Raw genomic sequence first — 20,241 nt, 5'->3', positions numbered from 1 at the left:
GTTCCTGTGGCATGAGCCAGCTGAAGAAACTGTAGTCTGCTATAGGCCTAACCTGAGGCTTATTGGACTGGGAAATAGCCTGCTGCTTTTAAATTTGTTGTAATTCCGGCGACCCATGTTTACCCACCTCACCGTTGTACATCAGAAAAGTAAGACATTTCTTTTATACGAATGCCTCCTTACTACCGACATCCTATTATCCAACGAAGAGCTAGATATAAGAAATGGTCTTATTTAGGCTACTGTAATGTAGGTCTAACGTTCATTAATGCCAATGGTAACACCATTTAAATCTTGACCCATGCCATGGTGATAGCATGATATCTGACTCTGAAGCCTGGTGTTAGCCTAGCCTAGGGGCCTAGGCCTAGGCCTACTGTACACAGTCTAGGCTAACCTATGCTTCAATAAAAGTTAGGCTACACTACAATCCTCTACAATAGCGTATTGAAGTTGTGGTCGCCGTTTATTACAATTTGCACTGTCTAGCATACTTATATCGGTATTTTTCTTCTGAACACAGCCTAGCACTATGATTTAGCTATGACTTTTGAATATTTTTTTTTTTTCAAATTTATTTAGATTAGGCCTAGTCTAGTCAAATATAGCCTAAGCCTAACTGGAGTTAGAGTGTGTGCTACAAATATTGGGTATAAATTTGCATTATTTTACAAATTGAGCATGTTCAATTTTACCAAAGGTTTCCTGGTTTTGGATCAAACATCGACCTTTGCAGTTTGTATGGTTATTCTAGCAATAAAATTAGAATCCACACCCAACAAAAACCGTAGTTTTCTCCATAGAAAAAAAGCTTTCTGAATAAAACGACCATTACCTACATGACATTGGCAGCACTATCTTTCTATGGCAGAACAATAACAACAATTTTATTTGGGGCTGGGAGTGATAACTTAAACTTAAAGGCATTGCAATTGAAGACTCGCCCCAAACCGTGTGCGGGCATATGAAAAAGTTAACTTTCTGTTGCTTGCAAGTGTTGTTTTGTTTGTGTCGCTACAAAATGCAGACGGTAATGAAACGTGATACCTTAATTGTTAACTTTAGCTGGACCTGAGATGTCCATCGCTGTATTGTTGTATACTGTGCTGTGGGTATTGACCGCAGCTGTATGTAGTGATCGACTGTACACTAGTGTCTATTTAACGACTGTAGCAAGCTGTGGGTGTATTTTCTGGGATCGATGGTGGTGTTTATCACTGATCTGTTACACCTCATTCGAAACTAGGTCAAATTACCGGCATTAGATGTTTCTTTTTGCGGGTGTCTTCACACCCTTTAACTTCAGTTAAGTGGTAACAAATTACATCTCCCATCTGGTGGAATGTCAACATTTAGCACAGAATTTAACAACTACAGTTAACTACTGTAAAAAACTTATGGAATTTTAGTATCCATATCAGGGCATTCCTAGTATGAGCTGGGTGCCCGGGGCTCCTAATTACTTGCCAAACTTGCCAACTTTCTTCTCCACTCGGTAAAGTAAATTTCACTAATTGCTGTATTGTAAAACATGACCATACCCTGCTGACACCTGTCATGCTCTTACAAAAATTCTTTACAAGAATCCAAGAAACTTTTTGTAAAATTGAAGTAGTAAACATAGCATCATATGACCTACAAACAGTACACTGCGGTCAAGCACAATGTAAGAAGTAACTCAGGTGATTGAAAAATGTTTAATGACAGCTATGTAGCCTATTAGTACTAACATGCACAGTGCCTCTGGGGCTCTGATGAGCATTAAAGTAATAACACGTGGAAAATCCCTACTAAATCACTCCAAAAAATAGTGTATCTTTAAAATAAAATGGAAAAAATATTAATTTCTATAAGCCTCAATGACTGATAAAAAGACAGTTTTTTTGAAAATCAAGTCCGCCAAATTTTGGTTTACGAATATTTCAAACATGAAGCACTCAAAATGTTATTGGGTTACCAAATCTCAAGACAAAAAGTCCAGTTTATCAGAATCAATGCCTTAAGTTGCATGTAGAAATTCAGCTTAAAAGTGCATTTGCACCGTATACTTTGAGAATATCAAAACATGAAATTTGGTTACTCTAGGTGCTTCAAGATTTCTTCTTCAAGTAGTAAAATTGTGCACTCCTTGAAGGTTCCTTGATAGCAAAGAACTCAGGAGGCATAAAATTACTAATAAAAGGGTTTTGTTCTGATAAGCACATGACACAGGCAGAACTATATATGATTTTATTTCAGTACATGACATTAACAAGAGGTCAATAATGAGCCAACTTGACATTGATTGTCAAAACGGCCGTAATTCTTGAATTGAAATTGGCACCTTGAATCCTGGTGTCTTTTTTTTACATTATTAAAGTATCCATAAAAACCATCTCTCTTTTTCCCCTTACAGTAATTTTAGGACCACAATGATGGACCACAGATGGAAAAGTGCACTTTAAACAACAAAGTAGTGGATAAAGTAAAGTTTCATAGTTTGCAGGCCTGTGCAGTTGGAGCTTTGTAGGAGACTTTGTCATGCAGGGCTCATGTTTTATTGCTAAAAAAGTGACCATGAGCCTTTACATCGGAGGTATGATCACATTCCGGCATCATCATCTGTCCAAGTCATAGGATCCCAAGCTAAATTAAACTTGCAACTTTTCTTCTTGATTGAGGCTCCTAGTATTAAATTACTGCAGAGTTCTAGTGGTAATGATCATGGTGGCAAGCTATTGAACCAATCAAGGGATAAACCACAGGAACAAAGACCACATCATGTCTCAGAAAAATCACCATTCGTATCACAGTTACGATCAACATAGGAGAGCCGATTCTTCTGGTAACCAAGCAGTTTCTTCCAGTAGTGCTTCCCAGTGCAGGAGCAGGGAACGTGCAAATGTAGCATCGTCCGGAAGATCGTATGACAGTAGAAGGCAAGAAAGCTCACAAAGGAACAGCTCAGATGGAGGACGGTATGACAGAGGTAGAACTAGGTTTGATGATCGATACGCAAAAGATAGAACATTTAGAAGAGATGATCACCCTTCCTCCTCCAGTCAAAGATTTACCTCTTCAAGACGCCAAGAACAATCCCCCAGAGAAGAAAGATATCCACATAATCGTAGCAGAAATGAAGCCAGTCCTTCTGGGCAGAGGCACAGTTCAAGTGAGCGATACAGGGAGAGAAGTAGTATCTCTTCAGAGAAATCTTCAGAGAGCTCATCAAAACGAAAAAGGGAAGATGAAAGAAGATCTGAGCGTAGTGGAAGAGGGCACTTTGAGTACAGTTCATCCCAAAGAGATAAAAGAGGCAGGCTATCACCATCGACAGAGAAGAGGTTAGTAGAAGCTGCTGTTAATGCCTTCATTTAAATCACTTATTTGGCAACCGTTTGAACAACAAAACAAGACAACAGTAGATTGAAATGAAACACTCCATAATTATTAATTTTGTCAACAAAACTATGATTATAGCTCCAGTAACAAGGAATTTTAGATTCCTTTTTGATTCTGAAATTACTGTTGCAGTTACGTGTAAATAAATTTTGACAGGTCAGTGGTTCTTTAGGTCAAAAGAGATCAATGTCTGAGAAGCTTGTTATCACCAACTCCAAAAGGTTGCATGAACATCATATGTGGTAAGTGAAAACAATACACAAGATAATATGTTGTGGGAGAGGGGGGGGGGGGTGCAGTTAGCGTATTGTATTTAATTTTTTCATGGTGAATCTGCACTTTATAAGTGTGTAAGCGTAGCTTTTTCAGATTTTCCATGCTTTTTTTCTTTCTTTGACATTGGTATTATTCATTATTGTAAATGTAATTGTAAAAATGAAAAAAAAGTGAAATATAGGAAACGAAACGAAACATATTCCAACTTATAAGTGACTCCAACATATAAGTGAATCCAACATATTGTCTTGTGTATTGTTTTCTTAATTGAAGCGGATGAAGAAAGAGCCTTATTGTGCATAACTGCATATAAAGAATAATAGGAAGACTTGTCTCCTTTTATGTTCAACAGTTCAAGTGCAAAATCCAGCCATCAATGGGAGCATCTTGAACAAGACATGGCAAAAGAAAGGGCAGAGGATGAACTGCTTGAATCAATCATGTCTGCCTCTTCTGCAACAGAGGTTAAAGATGAAAGCAACCGACCCTCAAGTAGATGGGTTCAATCGTCATCTAAGGAGAACTACTACACCAATAGTCCTGAAACTCTCCAGGTATAGTAACCAATTGTTCAGGTCTGTTCTCTAGGGGGTGGGGACTAGTCTATATTGCAAATTCCTAGTGTTAGTTGATATTCCTAATGAAAGAAACAAATTTCTCTTATAATTATATCATCACTGCAAATCTGTGCCTTATTTTTTTATTCCTCGCCAAACACGAATGAATCTATGCAATGGTGATTGTGTGGGTGTTTGTGTACATGTTTGTCTATGTGATTCCCTTGGCTTGTAAACATGAAAACTTATTAACCACAACATGGATTCATAGACTTGGGAGTGGGTCAATTCATCTAAGTGAATACAAAGATGCCATTGTTTCTCATAGAGGTCAACGGGTTGTCTGAGGTCACTAGAAGCCATATTAACTCCCTACCTGTCATGGGTAATTGAGCATTAAAGAAGCATTCCATGTTCAAGGTGCTTATCTTGAAAATCTCAACAGCGATAGAAACATCACATGCTCTTAGTTTTTTTTTTTTGTACTATGACATACAACAACTAAAGTTCTGCTTAAAGTTATCTTTTGCATCTTGTCTGCAGTGTTAAATTAAAAATATTCTTATATGAAATGTGGCAAGGAAACACTAATAAAGCCTTTTGTTTTTCTGGTAAGAATTATGAAACCATTTCTTTTATAGCAAGTCTGCAAAGAAAAATGTTAGAATCTAATTACAATACCATTTGTAACTGTGATGCTATATATTGTCAGTTTGTACTGATAGATGCTACCTCAGGGGACATAATGTCAAAGAACTACAATTGTTGATCAAATCACCATTGTAATGTTAATTCATGTGATCTCAGCTTCCAGATTTGAACATCACTTTATTTCAGGAGGGATCTACAGTAGCAGGCACCAAAAACCTTGAAGTCTTGATGGACAGATTTCAGACGGACGTTCTGGATGAGTACACCAAAGCCAAAGAAGTGCAACCAAAGTTTGATATACCATTCTCCGATCATCATCATCATCACCATCACCATCATCATTCTGGTAAGCTGCTGTTCATTCATACTTAGTAAAGATTCCTAAATCCTATTGGTCCATTCAGGTCAGCTGACCGTGGTTAATCCTGTGAGTAATGCACGGTAAAATTACGGGCATCACTTTAATAAATCTTTGGTTATATGTAACCAAAAATGTTTTGTTTTATGATTTTCCCCCCCACACAAATGGTAGTGTATGAATGAACAGGGTTAATCAATGGTCTAGCGTGCGTTACTCACAGGATTAATGCACGATCGGGGGATAATGCAAGCGATGCACGAGGGCGGAGCCCGAGTGCATCCAGCGATAGCATTAACACCCTTATTAATGTTTTGTCTGTACATATTTGTGTGCCATAGCATATAGACATGATATTTTTAGAAGTGATGCTTTGACAGAACTTGTATCTTTGTGGATTTCAGTGATGACTGCAAGAGATGCTTTGCTCTGTTTGAAAATGTCACTTATGGAAATATGGTATCCTTTGGAACAACACACATTTTGTTATTGGTGTCAAACATTACTTGAGGTCAGCAGCAATCAAAACATATTTGATAACTTTGGAAATGGGACAAGTTAAGATGAGAAACTTGGACATATGTTGTTTGTGGTTTTTCAATGTTGATTGCCAGAAGCCTGTCACATTTGATGGGAAATGTGAAAAGCATAAATCTCTGGCAACAATGATAGACAGTTGTAATGTAATGTAATGTAAGTTTGTCATGGAGATAAGTTGAGTAAAAGAGTCAATTCGTTGATAAGGTAGTTATTAATTAGGTGTTATTTTCTCGACATCTCAGATGAATCTTCGTCCAGTGAGAGTGATGGAGAGCAGAGCGATGAGGAGAAGGAAGAGACAACTGAGGCTATCAAAGTCCTCAAGTTAAAAGAGAAGCACCCCGCGAGATTAGCCAAAAATTTGTGGTACAATGACAAGGGACAACTAAACGATCGTCCAGTGTGTCGATGCAGCCTCAAAGCCCAAAAGTTTGGAATTCGTCACAACATCTTCCCTGGAGAAGAACCCTATCCAATGTGTGACAAGTTGGGAAACAATGTGAAGAAACTTCACCATTACACAGTGCAGATTTCTCCCTGTACAAACTTTATTTTTCGTTATCCGACAATCATTAAATATGATCAACAAGAGTTTTTCTTTGAGGGTATGTCACTCTTCTCCCACGTGCCACTCGACAACATCCCCCCGTGCAATGTGATACGGTTTAGTATAGAGTACACGATAACACTGGTGAAAGAAAACCCACCGGAGAATTTTGTCATCCAGGAGCTGGATATGTTCAGTGATTTTATATTTACAGAAATATTAGAACTATATGACTTTGATTATGATGACAAATCAGGAGGCTGCAGGAGGTTCCATTTTATGCCCAGATTTGCAAGACTTTTGCCAAACAATGGGAAAGAGATACTGTCAATGCACCAGGTGATGACCTACCTGCTAACGATTCGTAAACCAGTCATTACCGAGGACAAACTCGCTTCCATACTGAAGTTAGACACCATCAAGTGGTCTCGATTCTTAGACTTCATGCACGATATGATAGTAACATGCCCCGGCAAGGTATGTAATAAGATATGATGTGTTTCCATTTCATGTCATTAGTGGTACAGTGGTCCATTTTTAAAGTGGCAGGGCACAGCACCTTGATTGACAACCTTAATGAATATTCATAATTGATCAGTAGGATCTGCTGCCATCTGATTTGGTCTGTGTGAATATTTAAATCTTAGCAGCCTTCAAACAAGAGGCATAGCTGAAGAAAGAAATGTCTCATGATCAGCTGCATGTGCATTCTAGGGGGAGCTGCTTTAATTACAACTAATAATACTAAAAGTAATAATACTCTTAGAGGCAAAACCAGTGTTAATTTTAGTTTGCTATGACTTCAATCTTCAAATGATTTAGAAATGAGAAGTTACTAAAGTCACCCTTTAATATACTTATACTACACACAAATGGAAAGTAGTTATAATCAAGTACACTTTGTGCTGTTCATATACATGTTATAACATATTTATTTAGATTAGCAGACAGTTAAAGGTGCTGTGCATGTTAGATGGTGAAGCGCTGCTTTATGTCTGAACCAAGTGTTAAATGTAAAGAGGGTCAGACCTAGAACAAATTATGTAGATAGATGAAAAGCTAATCAGATAACCTGTTTGGTATGTTTGTTTCGATTTTATGGCTTTGCAAGTTCTAATATCCACATGAAACAAGTTTCTACTGGTTCAGTTTGTCACCCACAGTGTCTTAACAGTATCAACTGAACGTCAGAAATGCATTCATCATCAGTACTTGCCTCCCTTGGTTGTATGCTGCTGGGGGAGGACAGTAGGGGAGGGGGAAATACCTCAGGAATCACAAACTCAACACCAATCTGTATGAAATAGGGGCTGTTTTGTACAAGAAATGGCTACCATTGATTAGTTTTTCATTTACTTCCAGAAACCTTCATCAGTGCGATGTGACCAAGTAGACAGAGATCAAGCTGTTTCCAACAAGAAGTCAAAACAATATCCTCTCATTATTCATGAAGGAGTGATGCCTACACAACTTACCTATGCTGCTGACCCAAAGTATGATATGTTTGTGTACTGTATTTCCTGTAGAGACTTGAGAATCCTTTCACCCTTGATACAAATCCTGATTATGAAATAGGATGTAAAATATAGGCTGTCCAGCAATCCTTATTTTCACTTCATTTTTTTTAATATGTTATCACAAATTTGATTATGCCTCATCATCAATGTTCCTCGATCATTGGATATTGTTTGTTTTTTATTGCCATACCCATATTTGTCCTACTTGTCCTACTAAAAGTGTTGGACACAGTTTTATAGCCATGCTGTTACACCAATCCTTTTTAATTTCTTACAGATATAAGAAACTGTTCAAGTCCTTTCTCAGAATGAGGCATTTGCTGTTGAATCGTAGTCGTGCTTCACATGATGAGCAACAATCCTATATAAATATTCAGAATGAGCTGGCAAAAATCAGAAAAGAAAGTTATTCCCCAAAGGAAGTGAACTCAGAGATTCCCTGCAATGAGGTTCTCATTACTGGCATCAGGTCAGATGTCTGCCAGGTAAGATGACATGGTTTCAAATCAAGCATGCATCACTCATGGTTCATTTCATTTTACATCCATTGTTAAAATCTGGTTAAAGCTGCAGAGGAGTCTACATGCTAGGGGGGGGGGCACTAAATTTGCATTATTAGGGGGGGTTGGGAGGCTGGGGGGGTCATGGTGAATTAAATGTCAATGCTGTCATTTCCATAGTCAGATTGGTAGCTTAGGGCTTTCTTGACATGCTCTTTATGTATTGATACATGGTGATCAGCATTCAATACTAAAATGTGCTAAATAGGCTAGACCTTATCAGATGTTTATATGAGAGTTTAAAGTCTGTATTTGGCAGATTAATACTTCTGTCTTGAAATTCATACAATCATTGTGAAGGTTGTGCATGTAATGGATTCAAAATTGGAAATTTCTATACCATTTTCCTTGTCAGCATGCCCTGATAATGCCAGTTCTCGTCAACTATCTGCGTTATTACCTCTGTCTGGACAAACTTAATGTGAAGTTGGGGAATATTTTCACAGACAAAGTCCTCCTGAAGGTAAAAGTGAATTCCTCATACTTCAAATATCACATAGCTTCTTGTTAGTTATGTGCTGTTGAGAATAATTCATGAAAGGTGACTTGCTTAATGTTGCATTGTTTTTTAGCACTGAAAATGCCCCAAAACATGTTTGATTGAGCACATGGATCTCCATATCTTTGTAAACGATTTGTTATATTGTTTTTGCAATAAAGAAATCGCCTAATTGACTTTTTGAACTAAAATGGTTAATACTTTGTTGCTCTTTCTTTTAATTAGCTGAATATTGATTTATTCCTGAAGTTTTTGTCTTGCAAAACTCTTTGAAAAGCTTGTCTATAATAATTTGTGTAAGATATGTTCATATGTTTGTGTGTCTGTTTATTGTTGCTTCAAAGAACAGAGTAAAAACAAGAATATTAGGTGGAAGTGCGACAATAATCTTTGTCCATTAATTTCCTGCTTCTACAGCTTCCTTGCTATCTCTTTAAACAGCTGAAATATAATCAACAAATTTACTTTATAATGTGGGTCTGTAGGTTTGATACAGTTTGATGGGACAGGCTGAAAGCTGTATGTTGTTGGGCAGTTAAACATGCATGCGGCCACAAAAGCTAATAACTTTTGGTGTTTTGTTCAAACTCCAGTGATTTTTATAAGAATAAATAATACCTACAATGCTTCCTTTTCAGCGAGCCATGACCCATCCTTCATACAGGTTAACCTTTGGCATGAATTCAGACCATATTCGCAATTCGTTGTACAATTGTGGGATTCGTCAACCTGAATTTGGTGAAAAGAACTGGCAGTCCAATGATAACAGAAAGAAAGGTTAGTGTGTAATTCAGCATATAACTCTGGTGAATCTCATACATTGGATGTACATGCGCTCTAATGAGGTACTTGCCCTTTCTTGTGTTTGGTGCCAAAAAAAAATCCAAATATATTTTATAAACAGGCTAACTCCATGATTTTTTGCCTCTATGATCCAGTGAAAGGCATACTGTATTACAGTGACAGACAATGTAAACTTTATATTGATGTGAAAAAATATGCCCACTGTCTCATGATATTTTCCCAAACTGGAGGTTTATTTAATTGACTTAATCTGATAGAAAGAATGAAATCATATCCAGGGGAAAACAATATGGTTTTCAATTTGTTGATGATATCCTTTCCTTCTGTTAATGCAATCAGTAGACCACTCATTTTTTATTTTAATTTGCTATAGGGTTGAGGTGAAATTAAATTTTAAGTCCGTTTCTTGTATATCCTGGTCATCTTGCTGATAAGGAACAAAACCCTTGAGGTAGAACATTTTGGAGTACTGTCTTTACAAAACTGCAATAAATAAAATGCAAAATGGTCAGTTCAACCAAACATAAACCCATATTTATTTCATCCTTGATGGTGTATGAATATCTTTTATAGCCAAGTAAAAATATTTATAAAATATGGTAAGGTGTTTCAACTACAAAGCACTCAACTGTGAATATGCCATCAATACTTCTTCATATAGTGTCATAATCCCAACTCGGTGATGTGTGCCTACGAATAGTTTAAACCGTTTTATCCCCCTTCATAGGAATTGTGAACTTGGTGAAGATTATGTCCAGACTGGCTGAAGAGGAGGAGGTTAGTTCTAACATCCATCACTATGAGAGATTGGAGTTCCTTGGGGATGCCGTAGTGGAGTTTATTACCAGCACAACTCTCTATCACTTATTCCCTGATGTGGAGGAAGGTGGATTGGCTGTATACAGACAGGCCTTAGTGGAAAACCAACACCTTGCCAAACTTGCAAAGGTATTGTAAATAGTCACAAATAACAATGTTCTCTCTTTGGTGTAATCAGTTTAGAGCTTATATCATTTGTTTGTTTTCAGCTTGTGGTTTTAAATTGATAACTTTTCTCTAATCTGCAGAAGCTGCAGTTGGAGCATTACATGCTTTACTCTCATGGACCAGACCTATGCAGAGACCAAGATTTAAGGCATGCAGTTGCAAATTGTCTAGAAGCAGTTATGGGAGCAATATACCTAGAGAAGGGCATCGAGGAAGCAAGGAGAGTGTTCTGTACAGTTTTGTTTGAAGAAGAAGATCTACGCCAAATTTGGGCTCGTTATCCAAAACATCCTTTACAGGTAAATGAATAATTATAATGATAATAGTATTTGATTTATATAGCGCTTTGTACCAGCGATAGGTTTCAAAGCGCTTTACAGATGTATATATTACCCCTGGTCGATGATAACCTGTCCCAGAGACAATCCCTCCAGTCGGCAGCAGTTATATACTGCCCCCAATGACAAGTTTCCTCACAGGTACCCATTTAACCCCTGGGTGGAGAGAGGCAAGTGAGATAAAGCATCTTGCCCAAGGACACAATGTAATAAACTTGGCAGGAATCAAACCAGCAATCCTTGATTCACGAGCCAATTGGCCACCACACTCTTACAAACAGTAAACAGTAACAGTGATTTCATAAGGTAAATATGAAAGAACAGTAGTAATTCAGAATTAGAATGATCAAGGCTAAGTACATTGATCAGAACATAAAGTATAACCAACCAACTTTAAGTTCAATCAACTTTTTGATCCCATTCCAGGTGATCAGAGTAGAATAAACACTCATATTTCCGTGAAAAATAAAAAACCATATCTTGACGACATTTCATATCAAATATAAATGACTAAAACTTCGTTGATTGCCACCTTTGTCTCAAGAGAAGCATTTACTGGATTCTGGGGATCTGTTATAAGTACCCTGACAGCCATGGTGATGTAACTCGCTCTCTTGTTTACAATTACATAATTTAATAAAGTCACCAAGCTACAGAACCAAATCATATCAACATCTTAAGAGATCCTGTAAGGCTGTGGTTTTAGATGATATTTGAGACGATCTTAAACTAGTGGTATATTCCTTTCACCAATTATAAAGTTACCAATAGCTAGTAAATCTTGTAAGGTACAAGACAACAAAGTAAATCATTCATCATTTTTAACGTTGGTTTGCAGACTAGGATTATTTTACCCTTTCTATTCAACTATTATAAAATGTTAGAGAATCTGGCTGTATAATGCTTTGATTCTTAGAATATTTGATATATACTGATCTGTGTGGTATCCATCACTTAAGATGTAGTAGTGCTCTGACATAAGTTTTGTTTATGTTCCTTCACAGCACAAATATGTTTGCTCAGATTCAGCATATCATCTATTCCAGCTAAATTGTCCCTCTTGTAATATACCAACCTTCTTTTTATCTCCATTTCCAAATTTTTCTCTACTTTTGTCATGTTTTTTTTTTCCAGATACAACTCCCAGATGGTGACAGACATATGATAAAAGATTTCCCTGTTCTTCAAGTAAGTTTGTCGAGAATGAAATATCACACACCAAATGAAATCAGTAGGATTTATCATCTGAATGTTCGTGGTAGCTGTACTCGATATCCCAGACTGAGGTTTACCATCGGTATTTAGAAACTACAATGATGTGTTCTGGATATCAAATAGTATTACTCTCTTGCTAATCATTGCAAACTATGGATGCAGCAAGATTCCCTCTTAGTTTTGCAATTTGAGAAAAAGATTAGGAAACTTTGGAGATGATTTCAAAATGGAGCTTTGATGCTCTCCCAACTACAAAACCCCCAAAACATGTACAAGCAGCACTTTGTTTAAATATGATCCATTGGCTAATAAAACTTAACATAGATACATAGAAGCTATGATGACAGGTCTGTTACAGTCTTCCACATCTGAAATCTCTCCTGTCTGCATGGGAACTCCTTTGAACCATTTATTAGTATAAAGCAGAATTTGATGTTATTCAAACCTAAAATCCCATAACAATGTTGGTTATCAGCTTGACTTATTGAGTTTCAGTAATGAGGTAAATGATTAGTACTAGTATGAACAGTGCTTGGGTGTTGCTGATTATTGGAGAAAAAAAAATCATTAATTACTAAACATTTGTTTGGGTGACATATTTTGAAGAATATCTTAGTTTGATCAACTGCACTCTTATTTTGAATAGTCCCTTGGTTTGGTAGAATTACTGACCAATTAGCTGCTTTCAATGTAAGATGAACTTTATGATCTATTTTCTATAAAAAAAATATCAGTTGTTAAACATGTTATTGAAGAGCTGCCAAGCTGCAAAGTAACAAGGTTTTTGGTATAATATGTGATTCTCCATCTTGATGTGATTGAAGTATTGAAGATCCTGTATGTCCTACTTGATTTCCCAGAGGATGACTGAATTTGAAGAATGTACTGGAATGAAGTTTAAACACATTCGTCTGCTTGCAAGAGCGTTTACCCAAAGAACCATCGGCTACAATGAACTGACTTTGTAAGTTTTACATCTTTCTTGTGATTGCCATTGTGCTGAGTAATGTGTATGTTCTTTGAAGATATTTAGGCTGTAGAGCATGGTTTCCCTAACTTTATCCCCCACGAACCCCCTGTGGATGGCAGAGTTGTCCAAGAACCCCCAACTTTTCGAGACACGATCTGAGTCATTATTATACTATAATACTCATAACAGTGCTTCGTAAGAGATCAAGTATCACATGCATGGTACGGTAATACTATGGCAACATATGAGTATGGAACGTGAAAAGAGTTTCTCGATAGGTACGACTTTTGTACATCACTAAATTATAAGACATATCAGATAATAGCTCAACAAACAGTACTCTAGTTTTGACTTTCAGAAATGTCTAGGATGGATTCACGCACCCCCTTGGGGTTCATGCACCCCAGTTAGGGAACCCCTGCTGTAGAGTAAAGGCAGATGCAATTAATCACTATCTAGTTGCTTGTACATGAGCAAGTAAATTGCTTTACATATGTTAGTAACAGACCTAACCAGCCTGCCACTTACTAATGGGTCCTCTGTTATTGTTTTGCCTTCAGAGGTCACAATCAGAGGATGGAGTTTCTAGGTGACTCTGTACTTCAACTTGTAGTCTCTGCTTACCTCTTCAAGCACTTTCCAGAACACCACGAGGGACATCTCTCTGTAAGTATTGACTGTTTGAAGATATAACATGTCAGTATTATGATTCTTAAATGACGTTGGTGCATATGCAAGAAGGGCTTTATTGTTTTGTTATAAAGGTTAAATATCAATAATGGTCCCCATAGATTTGCAAAAGGGCATGGCAGTCAGATAATTTGACTTCATTTTAAGTGGATGAATAACCGCATGTAGTTTACAACCAGTAGAGAGATGTGGTCATGTGTTTCTGCCAATGGCTATATAGGCTATGTTAAATGTCATATTTAAAACAAACTTGTATTAAGTCTGTAAGATCTTCATATGTGTTTGTATTCTGGTCAATGCTGATGGTCACACATGTTTTCTTTCTTTTGCATCTAAAGCTTTTGAGAAGTTGTCTCGTTAACAACAGGACTCAGTCTATTATTTGTCAAGACCTTGGCTTGGAGGAGTACATGCTGGATGATACAGCTTGCAGATTTGCTCGGAAAGGTGTTCCAATGAAGCTACAAGCTGATTTATTGGAAGGTTAGTAAGATATAAACTAGAGCTCAACTCTGTAAATTAATCAGAATTAATATCCTAGCCTTCCACGCAGTGAGTTGTTTTAAGCTGACATAAGTTGAAAAGGTTTATCGATTGGCATGCTTGTTTTGATGTTGTGAAGAGTGGAGAAACAAAGTTGCATTTCTTTATTTAGGTATCCGGGTAAATATGTGTGTATATTAGTGTTTGTACAGGGTATCCAGGTAAATATGTGTGTATATCATTCAGAGTACTGGTATCCCTCTGCCTCTATCTTCATTTAGTTTGAGCATTAGAAATAAAATGTGTCACAGGTCGTAGTCATCAAAGTTGATCATACTTATCATTGGATGAACTTAAGGCTTTGCAATTTTGATCCCAATTAGTGAGTACAAGAATCCTATTTTTCTCTGTGGAGGATACACATCATTTTGAGGTCAAAAAGAGTCTGAAAACCTTGTACTGTAAGCACAATATCACCTACCTGATAAGATCACCATTGATTAATAGGGGCCACTATTAAAGAAAAAGTATGACATTGCAATAACAATGTATGTCAAGTACTGGGGAATACAGTTGAATATAAAAAACCCTTGTGAAGATCAGTTCATGTAAAAGTGGCAAAAGAAACACCTTTGTATGTTCTCATTAGATTTTTGTGAATCTCTCAGTGAAACAATACATGATATAATATATATTTATTTTGTTGTTGCAGCCCTCCTTGGTGCCATGTATGTTGACAGTGGTCTTGATGTTGTGGAGGCCTTCTGCAATGTTTGTTTCTTCCCAAGACTGAGGGTAAGTCTAATTAAGGAGTTTTTAGGATACCAATCCAAATATCCAATATGTCTGCTACAGTAGGCTGGCATGTTAAACTGACTTTATATTGAAATTTATTGTTAAATTAATTTCGAGATCAGATCATGAAAGGTAAAATAATGTGTGCCTCTCCTTTCTAAATAGTAAACTTGTACAAGGTATTGTGGACAACATGAAGAAAGTTGTAATATTAAAGAGCGTCCCACTTCTCCCAAGGAAGACAACCAAGAATATTATGTTCTAGTAATCCAGTGTTCCCTTTGGAGGTGAAATGTCTTTTGAGGTCAATTGCAGTCAGGTGTGAAAACCTTGGAAACATGATACTTACAAAAGTGAAGCTTGTATATATGACATATTGGAGTACACTAATCATGAAATGTTCTCATATAGAACATGGCAAGGAGTCACTATTAAGTCTGTTTGCTTTCTGGTTGCTGTCGTTGCAGGAGTTTATTATTGAGCAAGACTGGAATGATGACAAATCTAAACTGCAGCAGGTTGTTCTTACCCTGAGAAAAGAAGGAGCTGAACAGCCTGATATTCCACAATACAAGTAAGTTCACATGTTTTACCTTAGATATAAGGACCTGAACAGCCTGATATTCCACAATACAAGTAAGTTCACATGTTTTACCTTCGATATTAGGACCTGAACAGCCTGATATTCCACTATTTAAGTAAGTTCACAGACTTAGCCTTGGTCATAAGGACCTGAACAGCCTGATATTGGAAGTATGTTAACAGCGTATACCTCGTTTAGAAAGAAAGAACTGTTTCTAAAGCAGTAAAACCCTACCAAATTGTGCCTGAACCTGTACAGTGGTCTAAGTTATGTTTAGAGCCTTTGCACATGTTCTGAGAATGAACTGAAATCAATCTTTACCTTACTTGACTGTTGCTTAAATAAGTTAGTATAAATAATGATCTGTATAGTAAATCATCCAACAGTGTATAAGAGTGACTTTAATGGCAGCATGTATTAACTAAATATCCCATGTAGGCAGACAGTTCAGCTGCGCTGACTCAATCCAGTCACTATGTTAGTTTGTTCCATTCCAGAGTGTTCAAGTCATCACTTTATATTCCTAATTGCTTGAAGGGAATAGCCTGAGGCTTTTCAAATGTTTACTGTATGGAGACTAGACAACTGGTCTGAATTTTCTATTGGATTAAACAGTTCGTAGTGTGTCTCATGAAGCCCAGAATGTCTTCATATGTCATCAAATCATTGTTTCCTCATTTAGACTCCTTAAGAAGAGTGGACCAACCAATGCAAGTGTCTACACTGTGGCAGTTTTCTTCAAAGGGAAAAGGATTGGGGTTGGATCAGCAGAGAGGTAAGCCTCTCCATATTTATCTGTTTACAGCATTAAATTACACCACTGGGAAACCCGTCCGATCATTGTTAATCTTTTATGTGCTGCTTTAGGAAATGCTAGCAAATATTCATAAACTATGACTGCTTTATCCTTGACCTACAATTGAATACTGAACCTTTAATTCTGACCAATATTGCCTACTAATGTGTACAAGATAGACATGTTGAAGTCTATACCATTATCAGTTGTTGAAGACAATTTGATAGGGAATTGAAAAAGCGTTACACTTGTAGGTATGAGCGTGTTAAATAGTTTTGGCGGGACCGTTAAATAGTTTGGCCGGACCACCTTGCTTTGCCTTCTTAGAGGTCTGTAAGCAAGCAGTACCCGTACAGGTTAGGATGCTTTCTCTGCTAAGTTATATAGTAAACACACTTTCCGTTGATGAAATGCAAACTGTAAATTATCTTTTCACAATTGTGTTATTTGAAGTAAGATGAGACATATGATGTGTTTGAAGATAAGAAGCATTTAAATTTGCATTCTCATGCATCACCATAGGATACAAACATAATATAATTAAAAGTAACGGATAGTATAACATGTACATCATGCAGTCCAACCTTGTGAAGGCAATACAGTCCAGTCTTACTGCAACCGATATTAGTTAGAAATAAACTAAAGAACGAAAACAAAACAAAATCTTTGTAGTAGAAAAGAACACTTAATGAGCAATCAGTGGCATCATTTAAGATCAAGATAGGCAAGTTTAAATATAGAGGGATTGTAAACTTATATGGCCTTCCATCGTGTTATATTTATAATAATATTATATTATCGGTATCAGCAATATTGGGATTTGAAATATTGGAAATCGGCAAAAGCCAATTGTAACAGTATAGATGCTTAAAAAGACTTAAAAAGAAAACACTAAGTTGCTTCTTTTAAATTAACATGCAAATTTCTCTCCTCTCTTACAGTGTTCGCCTTGCAGAGAAAATGGCAGCAAAAGATGCCTTAAGCAAAGGTATTTTATTAAAGGATATTTAATACTCATTGCTGGGAAACATATTTTCAAATGTTTGGACTGTAAATCAGTTATAATCCCTTCCCATTACATTATGTAAATAACTTATGATATACTGTTGATTAAAACACTCAAGCATCAATGGCTGCTTTTGCCGAGGTATGAAGTAGTTTGAATGTGGACGCACATGGTTCATTCAATCAATAATGTTTTGTTATGTTTTGCATAGGTGTAGTTGTGGGTGTGTGTACTTGGGGTTTGTTTCTCCAAAAAAAACTTGCTTCATCTAAATGCAAGCAGTTTGAAGATTTTATGTCTTTGTTTAAAACATTGCATCCCGGACGCAGAGTCCTGCATTCTTAACAATGCTGTATAATCAATTATTGTTTTTGCTAACATTTCAGGTTTTATCAAAAGATTCTTTAGTTCAGTGGGTTATTTAATTGTTCCTTCATGATTTAACATGAAGTACCCTCACCTCAGTTGACATGTTGTTACTCAATGTGCCATTACCATTCATAAACTTTGACTTGTTTAAAGTCATTAGAACATGCTATCAGCATTCCACCAATTGATGCCAAAACCTGTCAGCATAGCATTCCACTTTCTGCCAAGTAATCTATAGTTAACCTTGAGATGCTGAAGATCATTGTCGAGAGTAATCAACATATCATTTTGGTTTTCCACATTTGGGTCCGCAGACTTTACTAATGTACGTATGGAACATTACATTGTGCACCTTTGTCTATAGATTTCGTAAGAGGGCCAATATTCTAACACCTTAAGGAGAACACTCAGATTGTGTGTTATCAGTCAATTCTTATCATAGGTTGAGGTGCAGTTTATGTTTTCATTTTTGTGGGTAGGACTTTTAACCAGTGTGTTTCAGAGTACGATTTTGATATTTGATGAATTGGTGTTACTGAGATCCAATATGTGGAAATAGACCATCTGTCTGCTGGAGAGTCTGTGCCAAAACGACAGGTAATGTGGGATGATTTCACATGGGTTAGGGAATTGGTGGGAATCAAAGACTATTCCTAGTTGAGTGATAATAACATAATCACAGACATCTTGGAAATGACTCATAATAAACAAGGGCTCTTAAATCCATTTTACACTCCCGAGGGGAAACGTTAATCCTGGTTACTACTGTGTGTTCTAATGTTGATTATGTATCCTCTTTCTAGGAGAGTACGAACAGATCAAGTTTCAAACCAAACTGATGTCGTCTCTCTACCCTGATGAATATAAACCACCAAAGTTCACAGACCATAAGAATAGACGAAGGAATCCAGTCTTGCCGAAGCAATATGCAGACTCCTCTACCAGAAATAGGAGGACAAATGACCACTGTGGAACTTAGTGATGCAGCGACTGTAGATGAACAGCCATTGCTCTACTGATGCGAGTCTAGTTTCATTCCTGTGGACTTATGTTCTCAACTTCTATTATTATCATCTTATGTTAGCTGTTTTCCGTGTTCTAACACTGGGTGTGACAAAATAGTAGTTTTTGGTTACTTGCCTTAGGCAGGCATGTAACCTATGCAGTCAAGTTGGTCTGGATTTGTGTGTTTTATAAGACTCCCTTGCTTTTAATCATGATATCTCAAAGTAGGCAACCTCTGCAGTTCTCATATGTGGCATCCCCATAATAAGTACAAGAACCCTATTGTTTTTGATGGAGGTCATTTGGGGTCAGCAGAGGGCAGATTGTGAAAATCTCAAAAAAATCTCCAGAACCTAAACATCAAAGGAGCTCATATATCATGGCATGATAGCCTTATGTAATGTACAGTTTTAACAACATTTGGTGAAAGTCAGAGTTCATTTAAGGTCACCAGGGGTCAAAAATTTAAATCCTTGTTAAAACATGGTATATCCAGCCAGGAAACCTCTGCAGTTCCCATATGTGGCATGCAGCTTCATAATTGGTAGAAGAACACTATTTGTTTTTAGTGGAGGTCGAGGGTCATTTGGGGTCAGCATGTGAAAATCTCCAGAACCTGAACAGGGCTTTACAGTAACATTTAAAACAACTTGCCCAGTCAGGCAAGTAGCTTCCAGAATTCACTTGCCCTGATAATTTTTTTACTTGCCCTGAAATGACAGAAACTACAGGGAGACTGGTAACACGATAAATATTTATTGTAATATGTACTGTTGGTTGTTTACACTGTCACATGCTTTTCTGGCTTATGAGGATGATAGTGATGGTGAAAATCGTGATGCTAATGTTTATTTGCATGATTGTTTTACAAAATAATAACATTTGCAGGATTTCTTAAATGAAAAAATCCTTAATTGCAAATATTGTAATCTTCCTTTGTTTCAGTAAATATGATTGTCATGACATTACCATGTGATCACGTATTGTTATCATAATCTCTGTTTGTAACTGCCTTTCCTTTGGGTGGAACTCTATTTGGAGGGTGCATTAGTAAATATGAATTTCAGTAATGAAGATTGCTTTGCCAAGCCTTTGAAAACAGAAACAACCTATCAATCCTACACCTTGCAGTGCTAACGTTCGTGAAGGATGCTCATTTTATGAGCTGCCCAAGAGTAATAAGGTGAAGTTTTGCTGCATTCAAAGTATGCAATGCGGAAGATAGCTTAGGCTAAACAGTACAGTGTCCACATGTAAAAGTAAACTAACATAGTTGATCAAAACAATATAGTAACAAATTTTTCACCAAAATTT

The 20,241-nt window shown here is 36.9% G+C and overlaps 1 protein-coding gene across 3 annotated transcripts; it reads left to right on the top strand.

Annotated features, from left to right (window-relative positions):
* The first annotated feature begins 9 nt into the window (after nucleotides 1-9).
* LOC139963744 (ribonuclease 3-like) lies at nucleotides 10-20,215 on the top strand. 3 transcript variants are annotated; one of them, XM_071964850.1, is made up of 20 exons: nucleotides 10-149; nucleotides 2,396-3,323; nucleotides 4,010-4,211; nucleotides 5,052-5,211; nucleotides 6,006-6,787; nucleotides 7,673-7,803; nucleotides 8,105-8,312; nucleotides 8,743-8,850; nucleotides 9,525-9,663; nucleotides 10,418-10,638; nucleotides 10,758-10,976; nucleotides 12,150-12,203; nucleotides 13,091-13,194; nucleotides 13,761-13,866; nucleotides 14,229-14,373; nucleotides 15,086-15,168; nucleotides 15,636-15,742; nucleotides 16,434-16,526; nucleotides 17,489-17,535; nucleotides 18,726-20,215. In XM_071964850.1, exons 2-20 carry the CDS (start codon nucleotides 2,761-2,763, stop codon nucleotides 18,899-18,901), a joined length of 3,648 nt encoding a protein of 1,215 aa, XP_071820951.1. In that variant the 5' UTR covers nucleotides 10-149; nucleotides 2,396-2,760; the 3' UTR covers nucleotides 18,902-20,215. The 3 variants fall into 3 exon arrangements, with proteins under 3 accessions (XP_071820951.1, XP_071820953.1, XP_071820952.1); XM_071964852.1 differs by having other exon boundaries at nucleotides 11-149; nucleotides 2,405-3,323; XM_071964851.1 differs by having other exon boundaries at nucleotides 113-249.
* The last annotated feature ends 26 nt before the right edge of the window (nucleotides 20,216-20,241 follow it).

This window comes from Apostichopus japonicus, chromosome 22 (genome assembly GCF_037975245.1).
Source record: "Apostichopus japonicus isolate 1M-3 chromosome 22, ASM3797524v1, whole genome shotgun sequence".
NCBI classification, from domain to species: Eukaryota; Metazoa; Echinodermata; class Holothuroidea; order Aspidochirotida; family Stichopodidae; genus Apostichopus; species Apostichopus japonicus.
This window is presented reverse-complemented; position numbering and strand designations above follow the sequence as displayed.